This window comes from Zosterops lateralis, assembly GCF_965231275.1.
Source record: "Zosterops lateralis genome assembly, chromosome: 4".
Classification (NCBI taxonomy): domain Eukaryota; kingdom Metazoa; phylum Chordata; class Aves; order Passeriformes; family Zosteropidae; genus Zosterops; species Zosterops lateralis.
In genome coordinates this window covers 51,751,954-51,777,845 of record NC_139765.1, presented here as the reverse complement: position 1 = coordinate 51,777,845, position 25,892 = coordinate 51,751,954, and the positions used below count along the sequence as shown (strand labels likewise).

General features: G+C 37.1%; 1 protein-coding gene across 8 annotated transcripts in view; it reads right to left on the bottom strand.

Annotated features, from left to right (window-relative positions):
• Positions 1 to 25,892, bottom strand: part of PTPRZ1 (protein tyrosine phosphatase receptor type Z1) — a 130,572-nt gene that overhangs the window by 43,199 nt on the left and 61,481 nt on the right. For all 8 annotated transcript variants that reach the window (XM_083859977.1, XM_083859979.1, XM_083859978.1 and 5 more), the window contains exons 3-10: positions 15,074 to 15,253; positions 13,069 to 13,220; positions 11,545 to 11,640; positions 11,213 to 11,279; positions 7,649 to 7,806; positions 6,951 to 7,101; positions 1,540 to 1,724; positions 713 to 839 (exon numbers count right to left, since the gene is read on the bottom strand). In XM_083859977.1, coding sequence (XP_083716103.1) covers positions 713 to 839; positions 1,540 to 1,724; positions 6,951 to 7,101; positions 7,649 to 7,806; positions 11,213 to 11,279; positions 11,545 to 11,640; positions 13,069 to 13,220; positions 15,074 to 15,253 — 1,116 coding nt within the window. The remainder of the gene's footprint in view (positions 1 to 712; positions 840 to 1,539; positions 1,725 to 6,950; positions 7,102 to 7,648; positions 7,807 to 11,212; positions 11,280 to 11,544; positions 11,641 to 13,068; positions 13,221 to 15,073; positions 15,254 to 25,892) is intronic.

Sequence of the window (25,892 nt, the reverse complement as noted above, 5' to 3'; positions counted from 1 at the left end):
GTTAAAAAAACAGGTCTCACTCACTTCCATAAGAACTGAATCTGATGCTAAAACTTACACTGAATTAAAGGAATTATTAAGGACAAGATGAAGCTTCATGCTATAGTTTCAAGTTATTTCATATTTACCAGCAGGCAGAGAAGCAAATCTGGCTGTGAAATCATTAAGATTTGTTTGTTAGGCCTTTTGATTTTTTTTTGTGAGGCAGCATTAAGAAGCAAAGGAATTCCATCATCACAAGTCTTTTGAAATCAAACTCCAAGTATTCATAAGAAATAACATTTCAAAATCCTTAATATAGACTTATAAATCATATATTGGGGTTGTATTGCTTAATTCCTTAATACTTTGGCTGTGTGGATTAATTTTGAGAGGATGCTTGAACCATAGAGAAATAATACCAAACATGGCTTTATTTCCCTACATATCTAAAAGATACACTTGTGAGATTTGAAATCAAGTAGGTGCTTTTCAGAATATTCTTAGAATTAAAAAATTAACATGCAGTTTTTTATAGGTAATGCTTACAAGGAATTATGTCATGTAAAATATCATTAGAAAGGGACATGCTGAAGGTTAACTGCAGCTATTTTTAAATTTCATTTTGGCATAATTTGGAAGTCACGCATTTTAACTGGTTTGCAAACAAATTACTTCTTCAAATACAGATTTTTCAGCTAAAAGGGATGACTAAACTCAAAACACCACTTACCTGTGTCCTCTAAAGGCATATCGACAATGACTTGGTCACTGTATTTTCCATACAGACCATTAGAGCAAACAGCAACTATCTGAAGAACATAACTTGTATTGGGCAGCAGGTTATTTAGAATAGCCCCCTAAAAGAAAAAATACATTTAATCATTTATTTGCAAATAAGTATCAAGTATTTGAAAATGTTATTTTTTTTATAAACATTTTCTTATGAACCATAAAACCCCTTTCTTCTAGTGTTATAATGTGGGCATTTTATATTTTATTATCACAAATGGTTTTCAATCAAATAAAAAAAAAAACAACAAACCTGTGACTTTAACGTAGAGGATACCAAACCAAAGAACTATTCAGCATTGAACACAAGTTTAAGTAACATTATATCTGATGAGTCTTTAAAGAGGGTTAGAGGAACAGATCTCATCAGTAATATACCATGAAGCTGTAGTCAGTAACTTTGTATTTATAGCAGTATAATTGAATTGAATCTCATTAGTTGCTTGTGTAGGTCATTCTTTCACACCCATGAGCAATGAAGTACAGATTATTATTATTGCCAATGGGTTTTATGCCTAAGGAGCTCTGTGGTTGACATGATCATGGCAAGTATAGGCAAATCGAAGCAGCAACCTGTAAAGTTTTTCCCTATTCTAGACAACAGAAGCTTTTCCTTTTGTTTTAAATTGTCTTTGTGGCTTTTCAGCCAAAAAATGAGATAATTTCTCTTAAATCAGCTCTCAGCCACAGTTTAATCTGTCACAATAATTAACAGTGAGTTGTTAAACCATCATCCCTTCTTATGAAAATTGAAGAGTTTGCAGTTACCAAGTCCTGATACCCATCTGTCAGAAACTCGTGCTTAGTCTGGTCTTCTCCATCCAGCTGTTGATAAAAGACAGCAAATCTCTCAATTGTGGTGTCATACACAACACGAGGTCTTTCCCATGTGACAAGAAGACTAGTATAATTCTTTGGATCAGATTGAACATTTTCAGGTTCTGAGCTGCAAACTAGAAGAAAGAAAAGAGGAAAGAATATGGTATTTATTAAATGGTATAAGTAAGTAACTACTAAAATCTTGAGATAACTCCTGAGAAAACTAATCAAAGTCTTTTTGTGTGCCTAAATTTTAGCTTTCTACTAAAATATTTGAAATGCCATGCCATTATAAACAGAACCAGTATTTTAACACCAATGAATTTCCAAAAAAAAAGTAAAGTGAGGACTCAGTCTCTTCTCCCTGCCTCTTATACTATATTTTGTGAGATATTAATATCCAGTTCCTAAGAAATAAAATATAAATGATAAAACATAAAGATTCTTATATCTGTTTTGGGAATCAAAAAATCTCAATAATTCTGTCTTTATGGCTCTATCAAAGTAGCACTAGAAAAGCTGCATACCCTCACACTAGCTATAATAGAATAATCCACAGTTGATGGTGTTTAATGGTTAAAGGTAAACCTGTTACCTGAATTTTCCCTCAAGGCTGTTTGAATCTTTTTATAGTACTTAAAGAAGAGGCAAATAAGAAGAAGCTAAGTATTACATTAGCAGTAGTCGTTTCATATTATTATATTTTTAGCTTGACTTTTGCACAAGCAATTACGCAGTCATTTCCTATTTGGAATAAACGAGGAAACATTTTTTACATCTTATAATGTGCTAAGAGCAACATATGAGTATCTAGAAAAAGTAACCAAAAAACTATTCAGCTAACTAAGGAAACAAGTGCAGATCCTTTGGAGGTCTCTAAAACGAAGCAAACACCAAGATGCCTCAACGCTTTGGGGGACAATGCCAATTTTGAATGAAGTCCTTCAGCTTTGCATTTTGCCAAGTGAACACAAGGGGGCGCACAAGCCCCGTCAAAATATTTTCAAAATAATTTCTCCAGTTCCCCGGGGAAGGTGGGCAGTTCTGAGCCCCTCCCCTCTGAGATAGTCAGTGGAAGATAAGCAGCAAGGCTTTTTTAATTTTTGTGTTCGTGTGTGTAAGGTAACAGTACAGGAAGCGTTAGTCTGTGTAATTTAGGCGAATTTAGTTTTAAATCTACTGTGCTATATAACTGATACACCATTTTATAAATTACGCTTAATTATTTTAATTGATGCAAAAGAAGAAAAAATTTTAAAAATTCTCATGTTGTGTCTATTCCATTCCATTCTATTCCAAAAATTTATCATTCCTCCCCATTTCCACCAGATGGCAAGGAGAAATCACAAAGCCAGCAGATGATTCCCTTCTCAATTCTGATCATTAAGACAGGCGATTTAAAGAGATTTCATTCATTTTCAATGAATCTAAAGACTCCTCAGGTATTTATTTTCAAAGGTATTTAAGATTCTTGTCAAAATTATTTTTTGTAATATAAACACCAGGCTTCTCTGTATTCCAAATTCTTCTCTACAGTCCTTTTCCCTCCCTTCTTCTTTTCTGCTTATGAGTGAATTTGGTTCTGAAATCTGTGTGTATTCAGACTCAGTCACAGAGTAGCATTATAAGGTACAAGCTTGATGCTTCCAGTGCTATATCTTTATTTTTTTCTTTCCTTTTCCAGTAGGTTCTTCTCTTTTTTCCCAAGGAAAAAATCTTCCTTTTTCTTCTCCTCCTTTTGATATGTATCTCAGCATTCATGTATCTCATTTAGTAATACTGATAGTATTACTAAATGACAATCATCTACATATTATTTCACCTCCATTTCTTCCCAAAATGTTTTCTCTTGCCCTTCTTCTGATGTCACTTCATAAATCATCCTGCTGATCCCTTTTCTTTCCTACCAGTCAGAAAAACAGAGGTACTTTATGCTGCCCTTTCCCATTTTCTTTCTCCAGGGACTAGAAAAAGGGAGACCACATGACAACTTACCTAATTAAGTACTTCTGCTTTGATACCAACTTTTAGAAAATCTGAGCAAAGAGACTGCAAGAAAGGGAATTCTTGAGTCTGTTACTAGTCTGAAGCCACAAATATTAAACTGATTATAAGTCAGAAGCAGCAAAATACAAAATAGCAAAAAATTCACAGGAAGTCAGAGGCCTACTCAAACCCCTGCTAGACTTGAATCCAAGTCTCTGCTTTCTCCAGGTGAATACTTAGATTCTCGTTTTCCATATCACATCATGTTATGGTAGTGAGTCTATCTTTGCTTATTCTTCTGTGGAATAAAATGCTACCCATTTAACTTAGGAAATTTTCATCTAAACTTAATTGCACCATGGGGAACCACTGGGGTACATCAGCCAAATCATTGCCAAAAACTGCCTGGGCTATGTTTTTGACCAGAAGACTTTTATAAGCTGCACAAATTTGGCTTTATTTCCTCCACATTTGTTGTTTTTTTCTACTTTTAGTTAAATCTATGCTTGAGATTATCTTTTAAATTCAACTTTTCAATTGTTGAAGCCATGAAATTGCTTCAACAATATATATATTGCTTCAACAAAAATATATAAATTTACATTTATATATTCAGGGGCTTTGTACATCCCTGACAGTGTGTGGCAAAAAGTAGTTTTTTTATATTCTAGGTCTATACTCTCTCTGTAATGGAGGTGGAGCAGCACAGCAGATGTGTGTTGGGTTGACCTTGGCTGGCCCCCAGGTCCCCACCCAGACACTTGCCCACTCTCCCTCCTCAGCAGGACAGGGGAAAAAAAGTAAGATGGAAAAGCTGATTGGTCAAGATAAAGACAGAGATCGCGCACCAACCACCATCAAGGGCAAAACAGATTTGACATGGGGAAATTTACCAACAATAGAGTAGGATAGTTAGAAACAAAAACAAAACTATGAAACCTCCCCATCCTTTCCTTCTTCTCAAGCTCAACTTCACTCCTGATTCTTCCACCTCCTGACCCCCAGTGGCACAGGGGAATATGGAATGGCAATTGTGGTCAGCTTATAACACTTTGTCTCTGCCGCTCCTTCCTCATGCTGTTCCTCTGCTCCAGTGTGGGGTCCCGTCCACAGGGTACAGTCTCTCATGAATTTTTCCAGCCTCTGTACAGTCTTCTGGGAACAGGTTGCTACAATGTTGGTCCTCCCTAGGGCTAGAGACCTGACAGAAAATCTGCTCTTGCACAGGCTCCTCTTCAAAGCCACAGCCAGGAGCCTGCTCCCACATGGAGTCTCCACAGTCTGCCACAGGACAGGCTGCCTCACCATAATCTTCACCATGGGCTGCAGGGGAACCTCTGCTCTGCTACTGGAATATCTCCTCCCCTTCCTCTTTCTCTCACCTGGGTGTGGCAGAGCTGTTTCTCATGTTTCCCTCACTCTCACTGCTGTGCAGCTTTGTGTTCCCAGAGGTGCTGCCACCATGGCTGAGTGGTGCCATGAGATGGGGGGGTCGGAGCTGGCTGGAACTGTCTGTGTCTGATAGAGGCTCTCTTTGTACCCACCACTGCCAATCCTGGGCACCTGCACCCCACACACCATGCCAGTGAAAGTGTCCCACACACACGTACGAGAATCTGAGAATTCACAAGGAGTCGTGGACTGAGGAACGTAAATGCACAAGTCCTGACTCCATGTCCCACGAGGGAATTTAACTAAGACAGCTGCTGAACTTTACGTGGTTGTATTTCTCAAGGGAATACAGGCTGACTAATACTTTTTATCAGTATATATTGTCAGTCTTGAATTTTAATAACATATTGTTTTTTATACCTTACTAGATCCAGGAAGATAAATAAGAGTTAGGTTTCAGACCTTATTCCCAGAGTTTATAAGGGTATTCCCTTATTCACCAGAAGGGTGCAGTGGATGGAAAATTACCCAATGGACCCAGCAGCCATCACAATGGTTCTCAGGTTTACAGGAGTAAACAATGATTTTTATTATAAATGGATTTGCCAGCTGAGGTTGGTGAAGATTAAGCAGTACGATTTCAAAACTCTTTTTTTAGGTAAATCCTCAAGTATGGCTGTAAGGATTAGCTATTTCAATCTTCTTAAATTGCTACATACATATCACATAGGGAAATGACACATATTACGAGGCATGCTTGGGGAATGAAACATCTCCCACACCCTTAGTAGGACTGTGCTTATATACCAAAAATGTTGGGGATGTCACTGTGAGAAAATTGCTGAAAATATTTTTAAAATTCTAGAAATTACTTTATAATGGAATAGAAAGATTCTTCTAGTTTTTCTAAGCAAACTTAGTTCTGCTTAAGAAATGTCATGTATTAATTACAGCAATAAATCAAGCATTTAATCCTACTGCCTAATGAGAATCTACACTGAACACAACAGGAGAAAATTGGGATTTCACAACACAAAATAATTTTTCAGTTATCTACCTGAGTAATAATCAGTCTTGACATTTCTCATACAACCTCTAAAGGGATTAAAAAGATTAGTTTTTTTCTGTTGAATACTATGCAATATTAAACACGAATAAGCCTATTGACTCTTAGAGACTTTGGCATTCATGTTACAGTTCTTACATCTGAACATTTAAGTTTAATGATTCCTAGGGCCTTTAAATTCTATTTATCTTAAAATGGAGGTGAAAATATAAATGCTTCTCTAATGTTCTACATTAAACAAATCCTACAGTTGCATTTGTGTATGTCTATATGCATGTGTGATCACACAAATATGTAAAAGTACATGTATGAAACCACACTCCTTATCTGGAGAACACCTGTAGCCTGTGCTTAAGTCATTTGTTTATGTCTAATTAAACACAGTTCAATGAAATTGAGTTAAAGAATCTGCAGGTATTCCCATCCAAGTAGCAACATAGTGCTTCTAGTTGTTTCCTATATATTCTTTTGTGCTTGTTAGTATAGTAATCATTGACTTCTATATTTAGTGCATATATCATTGAATTGTGTATTATCTACATGAAATTAATTTGATGACATCACTTCAGTCTCTGTTGAAAAAGCATCCACACTACATGATAGGTTTGTAAAACAGTCTCTGAAAAGGCAGCTCTGTTGACGTCTGAAACACATTAAAAGGGAAGCTTAAGGAAGCTTGAACTGACGTGATCTTCACTGAACGCTTGGTCAAGACAAGCATTTAATTTTCCACTCCATTTAATCTGACGTGTTTTATGATTGCTGTTTTTTTTCTCTGAAGTGATAGATTTATGACTAATAACACAGTGTGCTACTTTCTACACAATTTAAAATGAGTAACTTCATACTTGGATGAATCTTTTACTGAAAATTGTCTTTTAACTTGTGAAGAGAGGAATGACTGTTCAGTAAGTACCTGCTTCATGAATTTCTTCTTGTCCAGTGTAAGAGGAAAACACTTGCCCAAAGAACTTATATTGCTGTTCTCTGAAGTTGTTTTGCAGGTAGTCCATCAGCATAACATAGCCAGACTGCTGCATTGTAAGCACTTCACAGAATACAGCTAACTAGAAGACGAGAGGAAAAAAAATAAGTTAGAAGTCATAAAAATTGACTAGATTCTGCTAATAGGCAAAAACTCTGGGGAAAAGATGTTGCATAAAGTCTCACAGCTGAGTTATCCTGCATGGAACTGAAGTTTTGTTCTTCTGTAACATCACTATATCTAATAGCTTACTCCACAAGTATTTTTCAACCACTCTGCTGTTGGAGCTATGCTCTGCTCAGCATCACCATGTGGTGGGGGGAATGTCCAAAAACTGTTTGGTACTCCTCTTTATCTGAGCTCAGACAGCCTGGAATATTTTTTTACCCTATTTTAAGATAAGAAATTGCTCAGATTCTAGTACTAAACTGTAAAAAGGTAAAATATAACACAATTAATATAGATGGTTTCTAATTTAATGGCTGCATAAAAAACTTCTAACTAGATAAAAGAAAAGCTTTGTTGTTGGGCTGGCAACGAATGCCATGAGCTTCTACCATACACGTGGCAATTGCTTTTCTTTGGTATTATGTATAATTGTTTTGGCTTTACTACATTAAACAAGTTACCTGGTTTTCAGAAATACTTATGGTATCTTTAAACACAATCCATTCAACTGTTTCAGAGCATGGAGGAGCTGATAGAGACCCATTATAAGTGTAATATTTGTCCGTTGCATTCGGCAAGAGATCCAACAAAATAAATGGTTCTAAGGCAGCCTGTTTTCCTAAAAAAATAAAAAAGAAAAATCAAGTCAGATTGTTAAAATACTACAGAAGCAATTAGTAAATACAAATCACACTCTCACAAAGAACTACCATTATAGGAATATGCTAATTTAGAGGCTTTTCAAAATTTAATCTCCAGAGAGACTAGCATACAACTAAATCATGAAGTCTTCTATTTAGCTTGAAAAAGTATAGCTCAAACACAACTTCATTTACTTGGGAAGGTGTAGTAAGTTACACCAGTAACAAATAGAGTAATTTTAGTATATTTGTTCACAAGAATTTTTTCACTGTAAGCTTACTTGCAAGGTGCCAAACCTTTGTCTCACTCTTGAATTTCAAAGAAAAAAAGTTTGTTAAATCTTTGTTCTAGGTCTTGTGATGTGGCTTCAAACTCTCCCCCAAATTTACTTAAGTTGTTGAGCTTTTTGCAGGATCCAAACTGCTGCAGAAAATCACTGCCTGGGGAACTGCTGCCATGTTAGACCTGAGGGTTAATATCACTGATGATTGCAGACGCAGAGTTTCTGTGGATCACGATTCTTTTTTAAATGGTGATAATATAGTGAAAAACTCTAACAGCTTTACACAAATTAGCAAACAATGCAAAGACCTCCTCAGGAGAATACATTCTGTGAAAAAAATATCACATCTTTCAGGTCAGCAGCTTACTGCTTACCTTGTCAGCTGGCAGCCCATCCACAGAAAGCTGTCTGCTGGTATGGCAGCACGGTCCAGCAACAGAAATTGGCATAAATGGTAGCAACTTCAGCAAGGCAGACTTTTCAGTCTGTGACAATTATCTGCTTTACTGTCTGGTGCATCCAAAATAATGCTGCTTTTCACATCTCGCAATAGTGTAGATCCTTATACATCTTATTTCAGTCTAAAGTTACTAATTTCAAGTTTCTCCCTAATTGGTGTTTACTAATGAATATTTAATGATTTTCTGCATTAACTGCATTAACTCATGCTTTTGCAGGTATGTTACTTCTCCAGACCTGTACAGATTTCTGACCTGTCTTTGTCTTCATAATTCCTTACAAATTTGGTGAGAGCAGCAAATTGCATTAACAGTTGACTACAAAGGATTGATGCTTTTCTTCTCTGCAGTGACTTCACTACTGATTTAAGGTTTAAGAGCTGACTCATCCCCTCTTTCTCATTCATGTATCATGAAGAGGGAACAATTAGTAGTGTCCAGCAAGCACATGCTCCTGTTCCTCCTATAAAAATGGTAATCAGCCTTCAGACAGAAGCTATCTACTATCTGGTATGTGTCTAGTTAAAACATTAGTCCCTCAGCAAAAATGAAGTCCATTTTATATAGATAGTTTGGGACATGAAATTTCTCATTCATAACAAGAATCTTGCCATATATTTTGCAACTTTGGATTTTAGAATACCCTTCAATGAGACTGACAGCCTAATTTCTCATAATCAAACACCTAAAAAGAATGTTGAAAACCAGAAAGTTTGTCTAGAAGGAACAGGAGTGCTCCTCTGCAGAGCTTGAGAACTCAGCAACTGTGATTTAAATAAGCACAATACAGATATGACTGACAAGGACAATTCATGTATGTCTCAGACGAGGAGAGACTGTGTGCTTTTCTTCAGAAGAAAGAACTTGATTTAGTCATGACCTGAATTTCCTGAGCTCATCTGCATTTTATTCAGAAAAATGGTATTCTAAGCATTGTTGAAGTGCCATGTAGTGCCTGTATCTTGAATTTTTCTCCTGATAGTTTTACAGCTCTTTCCAAGGCTGTAGGACAGCATATATCTTGATGCATTACTAGTTCTTTTTGCTTCACAGGAAATGTCACACAAAGTAATGAATCTAAACTACTTTATATTTACACCTCCTATGTCTTTCTAACTTATAAAAAGTGTTCCCTATTTGTTGAATAGCACTTGTTTTCCTTAGGAAAAGAAAATCTTGATTGTAGTGTCACACTTTTGAAGGCTTATAAAACAGCATTTTACATTCAAGCACCATTACACAAAGGAAAACTGAGACAAGGTTCCCTAAAGTCATGGACATGATGTAAGAATTTATCCCTATTCAAGACAGTGCTCACTCATATTTATTCTTCTGCAAAGACACCATGAAACTGAGTTAGAAACACAGCCCAGATCTCTTTGTGTACCATGCTGAAGTTCATGTGTCCCTATCAACAACCACTACCAGTACAATACATTTGAACTATTTTGGATTTACACAGGAGCTGCTAAAAGAAAAATTGTCTCCTCTGAGTCTACTGAACACTGACAGTTTCACCAGTAAGACCCTTCTTGGATAGTTACAACAGTCTTACCTGGCTTTCAACCAGATATAAAAATCCTGATTAAAAAATCCATGCATGATTAAGAAGATTACATAATAAATCAGATTTATCTGGATTTAGCATTCAAACAGTTACAAATTTCTCATTATAGTTATATTTATTCATTTACACTTCTGTTTCTACAAATAGTCTTGGGGTAGAGAAACATGAAATATCTCTAGTTGGAAGAAACATGTAACAATTATTAAGTCCAAGTCCTTGCTCCTTACTAGGAGGACTACCTAAAACTAAATGATACGACTAAGAGCAACATCCAGATGCTTGGTGCCATGACCACTTACTCCTCTGGGAGCCTGTTCCAGTCAAAGATCACCATCTCAGTGAATGGCATGGCCTTTTCTAATGCCCAATTTGAACTTCTGACACAGCTCCATCCCATCTCCTCATGTCCATCACTCGTCACCACGGATATCAGCAAATGCTTCTCTGTTGCCCCACTCAAAGAAGATGTTGGCTGTGATGAACTTCTCCAAGCTGAACAAAGTGACCTCAGACACTCCTTGTCTTCAAGACCTTTCACAATCTTGGTTGCCCTTCTCTGGATGTACGCTAAAAGGCTGATGGCCTTCTTACATTGTGGCACCCAAAACTGTCCCCAGTACTCAAGGTGAGGCCACCCCAGTGCAGAGCAGAGTGGGGCAATCCTCTCCCTTGCCCAGCTGGTGATGCTGTGCCTAATGCCCCACAGGACACGGGTGGCTCTCCTGCTTCTAGGGCACTGCTGACTCAGATTCAACTTCCCATTAAACCAAACCCCAAACCTTTTTTCAAAGGAGTGCTCTTCAGAATCTCACTCCCTGGTTTGTATATATAACCAAGATTACTCTCTCCCAGGAGCAGAATCTGACAGTTGCTTATGTTAGATTTCACGTAGTTGGTGATTGTCCAGTGCTTGTCTATCCAGATGACTTTTGTAATTTCTAACAAAATAGACATGACTGAGCAATAGAGAACCGCGCTTCTCAACATTTTAAAGGTTTCATAATCACACTGTGGAAGTGTGATTTAAGTGGAATTTATTTAATCAGTAATCAATAAAACATGGAGGCAAACTTACCAAAGCGACTAACACTATCTACTCCATTAATGATTGGATTATAATCTGGATTATCTTCTAGTCCAATCTGTTAAAAAGAAATTGCATATTTTAACAGTACAGGCCTCACAAAAAAAGTCTGAAAGTTACAGTTTACCATCAAAATTATAGATTATTTAAAGCCAAACAAACTTACTTCTTATTTTGTCAATTTGCTTTTCTGCAAGAATAAATTAGAAAGATACATGCAATTTTTTAATTCAATGATTACACATTGGAACCAGTTAAATTCAGTTTGAACATCTGCTGTGTTTCAAGGCTTATTAAATGACACAAAGATATATTTTGTTTACCTCAAATAAAATTGATAAAGCTCTTAACTTTCCACTTCCTTTAACTGCCTCTTCAAAATCTGTAAACTGATCTGCATCATAGCAGTAGATTTGCATCTGCAATTAAAAATATATTCAAATGTTATAGACGAAAAAATTGTCAAAGTTAAACAATACAATTATTTATATCCTCATTTTGGGGAAAGAAACCACATCCAAACAAAAAAATTTAAACAAATGTAGGGGTATTTAACCTATCTCGTTTGTGTTATCTGAGGATGCAGAGTGGAATTGATCAACAGTTAGGTAAGTAAAAACAACCACTCCTGGAAAACCATTAAAGATTCAGGAATTAGCCTTTTCAAGGAGCACAGTGCTTTTCATGGATAATACAGTAAGCTGAGATAAATGGATACCTGATCTAGAATACTTGCTGAAATGAATATTTGCAACACTGATAAAACATGAATAATACGTCAAGATGTCCTGACTGCATCTGCCTTGCAGTAAACATAGAAAAACATTGGTAATATAAGATTACCAGGCACTTTGAGCCCACATCTGACTACTGTCATGAGCATTGGTTTTGTTGCATCCCTTTCTCTCTTTCCCCAGATGCAGCTGGGAAATCTCCTTCAGGGCTGAGTGATCAGCATGTACAGGCCAGTGACCTGCTCCTACCAGCTTTCTATGATGATGGAAGAGAGTATCTCTGTGATGCCTTGTGAGGAAAGATGGAGTGTGACTGGAATTTTTAGGTGGCTAATGAGTTAAAAGAAATGACACTGTCCAGGGATTACTGGCTTACCACTCTTCCAAATGTATAGGCCAGCCCTGGCACTATTGCTTTGCTCTCACATAGAAGTTCAAAATGCTTGGAATGAGGAACAGCACAGTTCACCACAACTGCCTCTTTTTAACTGGAAAATGACACAATGCCATGTTGAGGAAAGAGAGTTTGGCCGTTGTGCATCCCAGGAAGAGCTGCTCCTCTCGTTCCACCCCATCTCATGCTGCTGCAACCCATTCTGCCAAACCAGTCAGGGGGACACTGGCCTGGCTGCCTGTCAATGTGGCTGCACCCAGGACCTGCTCACATGGCTCTTGGCACACCACTGCCAGCTCTGTCCAGCCCAGCAACATGGGTCACACTTTGTATCTGTAAGGCCCAGCAGCTCCCATGGGCTCTCAGCAAAGCCCTGACTTTGAGAAGTCCATTTACACTTTAAACAACGAACTGATGAGGAATATGATGAGCCAAATTTGTAGGAGTTTAATATTCATTTAGTGGGAGCTTTGTCAGATTAGCAGAACTGACAACTAATATCATCTTAGAAGATGGGAAAAATGCAGTTTAGACACTTTCAACATGCCACTAACACGTTACACTGCCCTTCTAAAATGCATCATCTATTCTTAATTTGGATTTAAGTGAATGATTATATTTGCAAATAGACTTAAGAGACAAACAAAGGAATTTTGTAGAGTAGTAATGTTACAGAATGTCAAATTGTTGAAATCATCAAAATCAATTCTACACTTTACCTCAAGAGGAAATTTTTGTCCTTCTAGACTATGTTCTGATCCATCTGATGACGCGTTGCATTTTCCCCAGTGAAAAGTGATCTTGCTTGCTTTGAATATGGTGTCTAACCCACCTCCACTCACATAATAATCACTTGTCAGGTTAATTTCCACTGAAAAAAATTGAGAAAGAGGGGGAAAAAAAAAGTAGTGTCAATATAAAAGCCAGCCAAGGCATCTATAACGCTCATATTTCAGTATTAGGTGCTAGAAGTTAAATATGATATGCTTATTTCTCTGTATTTCATAAGCAATTTGACAGGAAATTGGTTACTTAAACTAAGTAACAAGTGTGGTAATTCACTGTTAGCATGGAGAATATGTTTCATTTCATGCTGTAATTCATAAAATAGTAATTTAATGAAGTGCACTTGGTTTCCTGTTATCTGAAACTAAGACAGAACTACACTAAAAAGCTCAGAAAGCTGGCTGTGTATGAAAACAAATTCCTGAAGTACATACCTTCCTGAAAGGGCTTATATTTCTAACCTGTGTTTCTAACAAAAAGGGAAATACACACCTACCCCCCATTTTTAATCACAATTCTATATACAAATCATGAGGGAACAAGACAAAAGAATATTTTAGCCAGTTCCTAGGAGGACTGTCCTGACTGTCCTTAGCTGTGTAGCTGCTTCCTATGGGAAAAAGCAATGACAGGTCTTCAGCTGGACATAGCTGTACACAAACTGTAGATGGGGCAGAGCATTTGTCTTCCGGAGAGAATGAGCAGGATGGGATAGACTGAAGCCCCACATTTTGGCTTTCCCATCTCCAGCAACTATATCAAGAAGTGAACTGCTTGACCTCTTGATAAAACAGCACTAATGGAGTTCATTTTCACTACATTCCTCTCCTCAAAACCTTGAAGACCATTGAAACAAGCTTAGCAGTTCCCTGTATAATGTCTGGATTGCTGTAGATGAGAAAGAGCTCAGTTCACTTTTAAGGACTTGAAAGAGCATTTTCTCAGGGGCATCTTGAAAAGACAAAGCAATATTTATCTCAGCTAGTAGGGCAGGAGGGAAGTAAGTGATTTGTGTAGTACTATGGAGAGAGTACATGACAGAAAGAACAGAAATTAGGAACAATTATGCTAAACTGAACTGAACTAAACTGAACCGAACTAAACCAAACCAAACTAAACCAAAAAAGCTGATCTAGGGATCCCACTGGAACTGATAGAAGGCCAAAGACAGTTTTTAAGAGATACCTTCCTCCAATCTTATGCCCAAAAACAAGGAACAATACTTCTAACAAGCAACTTTTAGTTACTACTTTCCTGGATTTATAAGTGGTTGTGAAAAGATTTGTCTGACAATTTAGATGATACTGTAAGCTTTTTTCATGGCCGGGAAAAAAAGGCACTTGTAGGTATAAATCACTTCTTTCTAAAATGTATTTCTAAGACTGGTAAGACAAATGAGAACACAAAAGCACCTATTTCTTTTCTTTGACTGTTAGGAGGCGTCTGTGTGAGTAACTCAGATGAAAGTTTCTATATTATATGTATCTATGTGTAGGTGAGATGAATAGCAACCTGAGATTTTTGTAACTTCAACTCTTCCATGAAGTGCTTTCAAATGAGTAGGTAATTTATTCGTACTTTAAAAAATCATTTTTTTCTACCCATTACAGACTCTAGATATATAGTAACAATTACCATAATTTCACAGCAAACGCCAACTTACTGTTTAGAATTAATAATGCACTCATGAAGGGATGATAGTCACGATGTGATTGCTTTGGCTGTATCTGTCCAGGCACGTAATTTTTGTTTGTGTGATTTCTGTTTCCTTTAGCTAGTGTCATCACTGTTGTTTTGTTTATTTATTTAATAGACAAATTCAGAATGCACCAGCTAAGTGAAATGAAAATAATCCCTTAAAAGTCCTTGGTGGGTTGTTCATCCTGTATCACTTTTCAGACCTCTTAACTCCATACATGAAATGTGATTTTTTTTTACCTGTTTTGCCAGTGTTGCGAATGAAAGTATCTTCCAAAGTTTCCTTTTCCCATCCATGGAATTTAAGTTTCTTCAGATTCACATTAACTTGGGTAAGGTCTTCATCTATATTAATCGGTGATTGTTTGGCACCATTACAGGCAGAATATTTCTTGCCCCAGTTCTTTTGGTTCAAAGTTCCTAGAAATCAAAACACGTGGGGTAAATACATTTAAGTCCAAACTGGCATCCACATGTTTTTTATTGTGGTAATGTTAAAACACAGTTTGCAATCTGAGATCAGAGTACCTGCCCTTCTTTTAGACTTTGTCTGTAGCAATATTTAGCACACCTACCACTGATTCCTACCTTCAGCAGTTAAGTCACACTCTGAGCACTCTAGATATCAACACATACAATCTTATGAATCTCTAAGGAAAGCATGAAACAACAACAAAACCCTCATGGACAACATACATAAAACAAAAAAAAGCTTTCAGATGAATGGAATCAGCATGCAAAAAATTGTGAGAATTGTTGGAAAATTATCCTATCTAAATAACTTTTAATCATACCAATGTTAACGTTCCTTTTGCCCAATGAAGTCATCAATCCATCCAGTAAGGGATTTAAATATAAAGAAGTAGTAAGATGTTTTAACAATGTCTTACACAGAGGGGAAAAAGTAAAGTGATTTTACCCTGGAAAGGAAAAAAGATGAGTGATGCTCTGTCTGAGAGCCTGGCTGTATGGCCCAGCTGTGCCTGTGGAGGGCTGTGCACTCCCACTCTAGCCATCTGCTCCCTCTGCAGCTGCCTGGCAGAGAGGAGCTCCTGTGCTGCAGTAAGGGCCATCTCCATGGCACAGGGACTACGTGGCGTTTCACTGGGGCCACTCCAGACACAAAAGAGGGACACAGACAGCACGTCCTTCACCAAAGACTTGGTTATTTTCAAGAAATGTGCAAGTACTCTGCAAATCGGAATTTGCAGCAGCTCTGACAATCTATTGTTTATATAACATACTAATATAAATGGAACAATATTTTGTGTATGTTAATGTGTTTGAAAACGTACAGATATTTTTTCCTGACAGGGAGTTCTGGCAACACTTCAAAATGCTAATTAAAACCAAGAGTTAATGACACAGATGTAAGAAAATGGAATTACTTCTGTTAACTTCCCACTTACTAGCAGTTAAGAACTAATAATATGCAGTGCATATATTTGAATTCTACTAGATATACTGAAATAAACCAATGCTCATTTACAGGCCAGTATGCCACATCCAAGTCTGTCAGTGAAGATTTGCTATCTTGTACTCCAGGCAAGGACAGCTCTCATATTGCACTCAGAAAATTCATAGAGGGAAGAAGATATGCAGCCAGTCCTGTAACCATGACAATAGGCAGTAATAAAAGATGCTCACCTGGACAGCCAGCTAGAAACAAACCTGAACTAAATTATTGAACAAGTACAAGTCAAGTGAGTTTCCAGTATCACCTTGCTGCATCAGAATTACTGCAGATAGTATACAAACACATTTACTGCCTGCAAAGAGCAACAGAAGAAAATGGCAGGCACAACAGTTAAACAATCTGAAGGGAGTTCCAGCCACAGGCTTACAAATGTCAGGATCCTACAGGTGGGGACTTGAGCCCTGTAACAAGCAAGCACTGGTCCCATTGGAAATTGCACACTGGGTAAGCTGAATTTCAGCTCCTCCTCAAGTCAGAATTGTTCTGGACTTTCATTGTCAGTTATAATTTATCACCTGGAAATACAATGCAATATCCTGATCTGTAATGCACTTTCACAAAAAGAGAATGGCTAATATTTAATCTCTTGCAAAAACGGCTCAAGCCGACCAGTACTTGGATATTAATCTGATCTCATCTTCTATAGCGAATTTTCTAACCAATATTGAAGGCTTTTAACATCAAGATTGAGGGTTTTTTAAAAAAATATAAATTAGAATAGTTAACTTTTAGACAGAAAAGCCTCCAAACAGGGTCAGAAAGGATAGAAATATCAACTCTCAGCTTGCTTTGTGCATCATTGGAAATAGGCTCCTGTTTCCAGGTCTGATTTCAGACCGCTCACTGATTTTCCAAGCTGCAGGAAACTCTTTAAAGCTGTCTCTGGCATGTTTCTGCCAGTTTGGGTTGAGATAGCTGCCCACGGCCATCCCTTGGAGTTAAACTGCACTCTCTACTCCATGCTCTATTTCTTTTGCTCCTTTTGCCAAAGTCGAACACTTCCCCTGCAGTCACTTGAAGACTCCAGCAGTTGCCCCAAGGCAGTAGAAATCTCCATTCTCTTTCCACTGACATACCCAATCCTGTAGTTCACCTGCAGTCTCTCCTTCAGAACACCTTTTTTTTTTTTTTTTTAACATGCATTTCTGTAATTCTGCTCTTCCCATCAGTGGCATTAGAACTGACTAAAACACTATTTTTTTCTTTTCCCACTATGGTGCTTTTGGGAAACTTCTTCTGTGCTTCTTTTGATGAAAAACATCATTGCATTTTTCATCTTGTCTTTAAATGCTCTACTGTCTATGATTATGTTCAATAAAAACAAGTAAATTAAAACTAGAGAAATTATAATCTCCTTTCAACTTCCATAGTTTTGTATTTTGTGGTTTTGTACACAGAACTTCAGTTCTTCAACTTGGCAGTCATTACTTGTGGCTCAGTGTGTAATAAAGTCCTAACATGCATGTCATGATAAAATTTGCAATCTTTGCTCATCTCAGAAGACAGTGTGTAGCTATAGCATTGATAAAAACTAGGAATAAAATGTACAGGAAATCAATGGCAGGGTCTGATATGGGGCAGGAACAAGGGGGCTCCCCTAAGGAATGGAGTCTGAGAAGAATGGAGAACTGGAGTCTGGTCATGATGACCCAAATTACATTTGAGCAGCAAAATACGTATTTGTGCATGAATTCTGCAAATGCCGGAGCAGATATTGGGTGTGGATATTACCAGATAGTGCTGAACGATACAAGTAGCTTTATAGAAGGAAACAGTTGAAGTTGAGGACCAGATGTCCACACCAGATGGTTTTCAGAAGGTTTTTACCTCAGTCTAACTCTGTCTGGTCAAGGGCTGAATGCCCATTGGCTGCTGAAGGGTATAAGGTACTCTCCTGCAACACAATTCCTGTTTGTACCAGTTGAGATGAACCCATGCCACACACTGTGAGACAACTCTATCTTGCAACCCAAAGCCTAGTTAAGTGGGGTGCAGACAGGAGATTTGCTTCTAAAGTCCACTCCTGATCTGAACTAAAATGTTAGTGTAAATGCATCTGGTGTAGGCAGCAGGAGGTGGAACTGCTGCAGTTTACATAACTTGCTGAAAGCCAAAGTAAAAGTGAAAGAACTGAATGTTTTTAAACAAGAGCAGATTGTTTTACTATAGGTGTTATGATGGAAATCATAAATCAAAGCTGTGCCTGCCATTTTGAAAAATATTGTTGAAGCTGAGCTTTGAAAGTGAATTCTCCCAAATTGTGCTTTGGAAATCTGAGGAGAATAAAAATATGCACAATATATCTTCAAGAGTGCACAGAAGAAGAATGTTTGTCAGAGGTGTCAGATCTGAAAAAGTAACTGGCAATTCGCAAAGAATGGAAATAAAACTGAACAAAGTAGATTAAATGGAGGCCTGCCTATACCATAACCTTTACCACTCTTGTCCAGGGCAGAACGTCTGAAAAATATTTTCCTAGCCTTTTTTTTCCTAGGAAATGTTCATATTTAACTCTGCTCCTCAACCTTAGTCCTATGATTCTACTCCTATGAGTATCCAGTTCTCCTTTTGGCTTCCACTTCATCTTTCACTGAAAGAAAGAAATAGAGGTGCTAGAGTGTGTCAGAGAAGGGTAACAGAATTTGTGAAGGGTCTGGAGTCCAAATATTATAAAGAGCAGCTGAGGGAGCTGGGGCTGTTTAGCATGGAGAAAAGCAGGCTCAGGGAAGACATTTAATGAAATGGATGTGAATCTTAGGGTTTATTTTATAGATAAAAGACAGCAGAAAAGAAAGATGGATTCTTCACGTCTACTCAATTTTTTTCTCTCCATTTTTCATCAGCATTTGCTTATATGATGCTAAAATTACTTCTATAAATATAGATTGGACACACATAGGAGATTAAAGATAACCCCTCTGTGTGGACTGTTAATAATGGATTTGCCTTATCAAAAAATGTTATTGACTTATCACTTTGAAGTGTTAAGTGATTTTAATTATATTCTTTTAGCAAATGTGTTTTATCTAAGACATGAAAAACCAGAAATAAGGCCACAAAAAGATATGAGTACTTACACTGGGACAAAATTTAAATTTAGATGCCAAATCAATATTGCTCTGAACTTTAAAATATAGTTATTGTACCAAAAGTTGCACAATGGACTCTGCAATCCTCCAAGACAGAAAAATGATTTTAGTTCTCAGTCTGGATGAGTTCACTACTGACCCAAAGAGAGAAATTCTGCCAATATGGGTCTTGGGAATCTTAGCACAGCTCATATTCTAAAGGCTATAACATAACACTTAGCATTCTAGGGAAACATTATGGTCATCAAAAAATAGATGACTTAAATTTCACATATTACTGAGTAGTAGGCAATGCTTTGGTGTTATCTTGATCCTCACTGTAAGGGTTTTAGGGTTTTGTATTTTTCCCCTCCAAAATCCCCAACTACTCCCACAGCCTGATCATGATCAGCCTTGTAAGTTTATAAAAATTCTTAAGATTGGAAAATCTCTGAATTTAATGGATGAAATTACTTGTCCAGACAGAGTTGTAACTACAAAGAAGGAGTTTTGGCTTCCAGGTTTGGGCTTAGCCATTTATTATGCCTGTCTCAGTGATGCAGTTGCTTAGAGGTTTTCCAACACTGGATTTCTTCCCAACATCTTGGTCAAGTTTTCAAAAATAAAATTGTACTGGTTTGGTTAAAGAGAGTCTGTGCACAGAGTAAATCCAGAAAAATTTAACAGCACTTAAACCCTCAAAGTTCAACACTAATAGAGTAACTTAAATCAGCAGAAGTCAAATAATATTTATCCCGTGGACTTCTTTTGTCACTTATACAGTGACAAAGAAATTAATTCAACACCTTTTCTTACTGTGGGGTGTAATATCTCAAACAAAGCAAACAGAATCAACAGAAAATTCTAGTTGCTTTGCAACCAGATGCATTAATGCAAGCCAAATAATCTAATCTCTTACTCCATTTAGCACCTTATTCGCCATTTTTGTATCTAAATATCAGCTTACCTAGACTGTATCTTGTGCATTGTGTCTACATGTACATAAACATGGATTCTCTCTGAGAATACCCTGAAAGATGGCACAGCACTAACCTGTATTCAGATGAACCCTATCATGTTAATCTTTCCTGCTCCTCATTTAAAATATCCTAGACTACTTACCTCTTATTAAAATCTGTCATAGAAGATGTGTCAGGAAAATACTGATGAAACATTTTGCTATCTTCAGACTATGGCTCTTTCTTCCGTTTTTGTTTGCTTATTTTTTGAACATAAACGATATGCTTTCTTCATATCTATAGTCACGGAGACATTGCAATAAAGTTGTCAAAAACCAACCAAGTAAGAAAAAAATGTGGGTTTTTTTTGTTTTGTTTTGTTTTTGTTTTGTTTTGTTTTGTTTTATCCCCAGACAGAATAAACTACAGTTGTTGAGATACAGTGGAAAACTCATCAGTCCTATTAATACAGAGGCTATCTCGTATTTTTTCTTCCTGGGACTCAGTCTGATGATTCATAGTCAGACTAAGTGAATTACTGAGCAAAATGCATAGGAGCATGAATGCCAGTGGACAGCCTTCTTTCATAATAGCAACTGTTTGCTGTTCTTCTTTCATTGCCTAAAAGATCTGGCCATTGCAGTCTAGCTAGAAAATATACAATCAAATACTTCTGTGCTAGAGAAATACAAATTATCACAGATGCTCCATCTGCACGGCACTCAATGGGTCAGCTGTTCAGACTAGGAGAAGGATTATGGGAGAAATTCAGTCAACTTTTTAAGGTACCTCTTTTTTATTCTCATCTCATTGCTGCTGAATCTGCATATAACTGCAACTAGAGAATCATGTAGCTATATATAATAAAAACTTACCACATAATTTTTTATAATTACTGTAGTGTTATGATCTAAGCAGTATTTTTCAACTAAGTATTAAGGAAGTTTGGTAAAGTGCCAAATGAGAAAATGTCCAGTAACAAGTAACACGTTCTTCTTCCTGCATTATTTAATTCTTGACAATATATGAAGCCCTAATTGGGCTTCATAACTTCTAACCTTGTTCCAAGGAATTCAGATTGTAACAGTTATTTTTTTTACCTTCACAAATACTTTAAAGCATGAAACTGAATACAACACTGTTGAGTGACAAGCATCATTTCAAGATCACAAATAACCAGAGCTGAAAACAGAACTGGAATACATGGAACTGACTCAGTTTTAGACTAAGAAATAAGCACTAAGAAACATGACCTATGGTTTATTTTCATATATCATACACACATTTTAATTAGCTGTCAATGTGTCATGACAACATTTGGTCTCTTACATGAGAGTGTTTGGTCTTCCACAAGAGGACTACCCACCTGTTTTTCAGCTGTTTCACATGCTGCTAGCATGGATGGAAGAATAAAATGGGACAATCATGGGCTCTGTCCCCTCAAGCTGTCCCTGATTTGCAACACAAAAGCAACGTTTTTCAAACGTGGTGGGGCCCCATGAACAGTTCATCTGTACTTCCTAGAAGTAGAGCTTACTCCCATCAAACGTACGACTATTGTACATAGAACAAGTGGATGTTTATTGTCTTTCTGTAGGTGAACATGGGCATAAATTAAGCTTATGGTGGTATCTCCATCTTCCCTGCATCATGCAAGTACCTTTTTATGAGAAATGGAATGGCTGCATATGAAAGAAATTTGTAGGCACCCTTGTGTAGACACAAAGGTTGCACCAATTTTAAGCAGGTCTAAAAAATGCACTTCAAAAGACCCTCAGCTGGAGCGAAGAAAGAGGAAGCTATTATCTGCTTCAAGCACAGCATTTAGCACCTGTCTGATAAGTGATAGTTCATGCAGTCCCAGGAGATGAGCACAATGAAACTCATCTTCAGCAGCAAGAAACCTCATTTTTGCTGGAGTACAGATCACCAAGTCTAATGAGTCACATTATGGCACTGTTAGTCTTCGCTTTTCTCTCCTCATTACTACAAAGTAGACTCTACCGTATTTCAGAAATTATCTTGTGTGACAGAACTAGGCACTCCGTAAAGAAACAAAATGCAATGATGAATTTTAGAATAGAGTATATAAACTCCTTCTCAGCTCTGCAGATCTAACAATATTGGCTTTCACCCAGAAAATCAATATAGTCTCCTTTCCCCTTCTATTTCGGTATGACCTTCCTCCTGTCCTCTTTCTTTTTTCTTTCTTTCTTTCCCCTGCTTTCTCCCCTCTATTCTCCATCCTTCTTGGACCATTAAATGTTAATAGGCAGTCTGCTTAGTTCCAAGAGAACTCCTGTTTTGGTATAGCACAGGGACACCTTTTCCTGTTATCAAACACATGCATTACTATGTTGCTATTAGCCAGGAAAATAACTTGGGTCAGCACAAACCTATCTAGAAGAATAATAAATTTCATAAAGGCCACAGTCACAAGTTCTGATCCAAAGCCTGCTGAATTATAAAAATAATCCAAAAGTAGGTTCTCTGTCCTTTGAATCAGATTACCTGTGAGTATATAAAACATCACTATTGAACAGCAGTAGTGAAACTGTGAATGTAAAAGTCCCACAAATAGCCATTAAAAAGGTCAGCATTTAACTCTGAATAGCAAAAAGGCATTTATTTCAGCTGCAAAGAATAACATAAAGATCATAAAAAGCAAGGACTAGATAGATATAAATCAAAGCAAGACAAATATAAGTATAAAAGACTATTGGATTATATCACTGGCCAGGGAGTCCCAGAGGCTTCCTGCAGATAAATTACCCTAATGTCCAAAAGGACATACAAGAAATTCTGGTTTTTGCACCCCAGGTTCTCATTTTCACATTTCAATTTTTATAAAAAGAAGCTCCCAAATATCTCTAGAAGAACAGAACACCATAGGAAATTTTGATTACTTTTATCATATTTTAGCAGGATTTAGTATTGCACTTCTATGGGAATTTCAATACATATTCTGATTGCATAATGGAAAGGATAAAACGAGGTGATGAGCAGAAATGTGGTATACAGTATTATATTGGGCTGTATGGATTTCTTACACAGAGCCACAGCTTATGCATGCTTATCTACCCATTTGCTTATCATATTTTATTTTCTACTTTAGAAAGACAATTCTAGTTCGTAAAACGGTCTTTTTGGCAAGGATTTTTCACTACAATAACTGAAAACTTTAATTCTCTTTCCCTTGCCTCCCCAAAATATAAGAAAATCCTTAGAAAAATGTTAAAAATCAACCCCCTCCTAACACAACACAAACCTTCCTTCACTAATGGCATAATTTTATTTGAATGTAATAGAATTTCAGCATTACCATTATGTTTACATTTTGTTCAAAAAGTTTGTACAGATACTTTCAGAACTGCCATAGCAATGTCAGTGTATGTACATAACTGTTCCTCTGATAATCCATGTTGTTTAAATAATACTTAATATTAGACTGATTAGACTTTTTTGAGATTATCATATACTCAAAAATACTTTTTATAAACTCTTCCACTGATAGATATTTTACCCAGTCTTGATGTGATAACAGCATTAAGTAAATTACACAGTAGGTTTCTTCCAAGTACTTTTTGCACAAACAAGTTGTGCAGATCTCTGTTTTTCCTTTACAAATGTTCAAAAATCCTAACCAGCTTTTAAAACCTTTCAGTATTAGAGAACTCTCAAAGTCACTTTCAATGCTGAGTAGTTATTCTCAAGAGTGCAGAGCTAAAAGCTACTCAGTAGTATGTGCAATCTACCTCAGATTTGGAACTTGCTGCCATTGACAGGATTTTCTTTCACAACTTTTCCATTCTTTCCTACAATGGAAATCGATGGAAGGATGGAAGCAGCATCAACTGGACAGAGGTACACAACTCATGCATCTTTGGGCAGTTGTGGTCTCACATCCATCTCAATCAGCCAGTAAGTTCTTGTACTTTATTTAGCCTCACTGTGATAACACTTGCCTAAAATGTCTTGCTGCTTTTAGGAGCATAGCTTTTTACTTCATATTTCCTGAAATGAAGAATTCATTGCACTGCTTGTGTTGAGAAACAAATAAAAACTGTCACCTACATACTCCACCTAAGACAAAAGTTCAGAGTGGGGAAGTTTTCATGTCAATATTAAATTTAAATTCACTGAACTCTTAAAGAGTTTAGTACGAAAGTAGAAGAGGATCTGAACATCATGTTTCTTATTCTTGTCACATTATTACCTAGGGATCAAATATATAAAGTACACTTTTTACACCCACAAATATTGCATTTTTACTTTTTACTATATAAACCATTTAAGCAGGAAGAGATCTAGCATACTTTATCACAGTGGAATAAATTAAAGGAATGACTCTTGGTCTGTTTGCCTATTTTAATCAAGAAATTATTCTGGCAGGATCAAGAGTAAGACAGAGTATTCCTGACTCACTAACATCACCTAACCATCAAGTGTCTCCCCAGTGCAGAGCAGTAATTTTCTTCTGCACAGAATTATGCTATCACTCATATAAAAGACACTAGTGAGTCCTCAGAGGGGACCGAATGCACAAAAGTAACTTCAGTACCAAGTCATCCCCAGTACTGAAGAATCCAAATACTTCTTGATTTGTAGGGGCATATTAAATTTAAATGGAATTTTATCTATTGCTGCTTCTCCTTTCATGCTTGCTCTTGTTGGAAAGAATCAATTTTATACTCAAGAAAAAAACTATACTACCTGAAACATCTTATCTTGAATTTAAATATTTTGAAAACCTACTTATATACTGAATTGCTCCAGACTAAATTTTTTCAGACAAAAATCTTGTCCAATTGAGTTTGCAAAGAGTTGGACAGCTGAAACAGGTCTGTAAGGTGTTAGGACAAAATCTCCCCAGTACACATTTATTGTGCACCTAACTGAATTGCAGTTAATTAAGGTAAAGAGATCAAGCCACATTAGAGCTCATAAATACCCAAATTTTCACCAAAAGTTCCCCTAAATATTCTATCATTGTTAGTGCCCTATGACACTGTCAATTTGACTAAGCTGAGGAACCAAAATGAAAGCCCATTTTGGATACACAGAATCATCATCCCTTGCCACAGTCTCCCAAGGCACAGATCCGGCTGGTATGAGCCTAGTGACCCTCAGAGCACACAGCCAACAGCACCAAGAGGAAAGCAAAGCCCTGCAGCTGTGCCTCCTGCCCTTCAGGGAAATATAAGATGATGCCCATTTCAATGCAACATTCCAGCACTTACAGCCAGGTAATGTATTTGGCACAATGCGATTATGCTCCTCAGCCAAAAGAAAATTATTCATCATCCATATTTTGTGTTTTCTATGATAAGGCCTGAGAATAGTAAAAAAGGAAGGAGAGCAAGTCATCTTCACTCATTCTGCCAGTGCTGTGACATGGTGAGGCTAAAAATTCAAGCATCATTGGGCCTTAAGAAGATAAGGAGAGAGATGGCTGATTTTGCAGCCCAGCAGCTGGAGCATTCAGCAGGGAAAGAGCAGGGAGGACATGAATGGGCTGAAGAAGGCACCTTTCTGCTAAGTGGTGTATTCTGAAG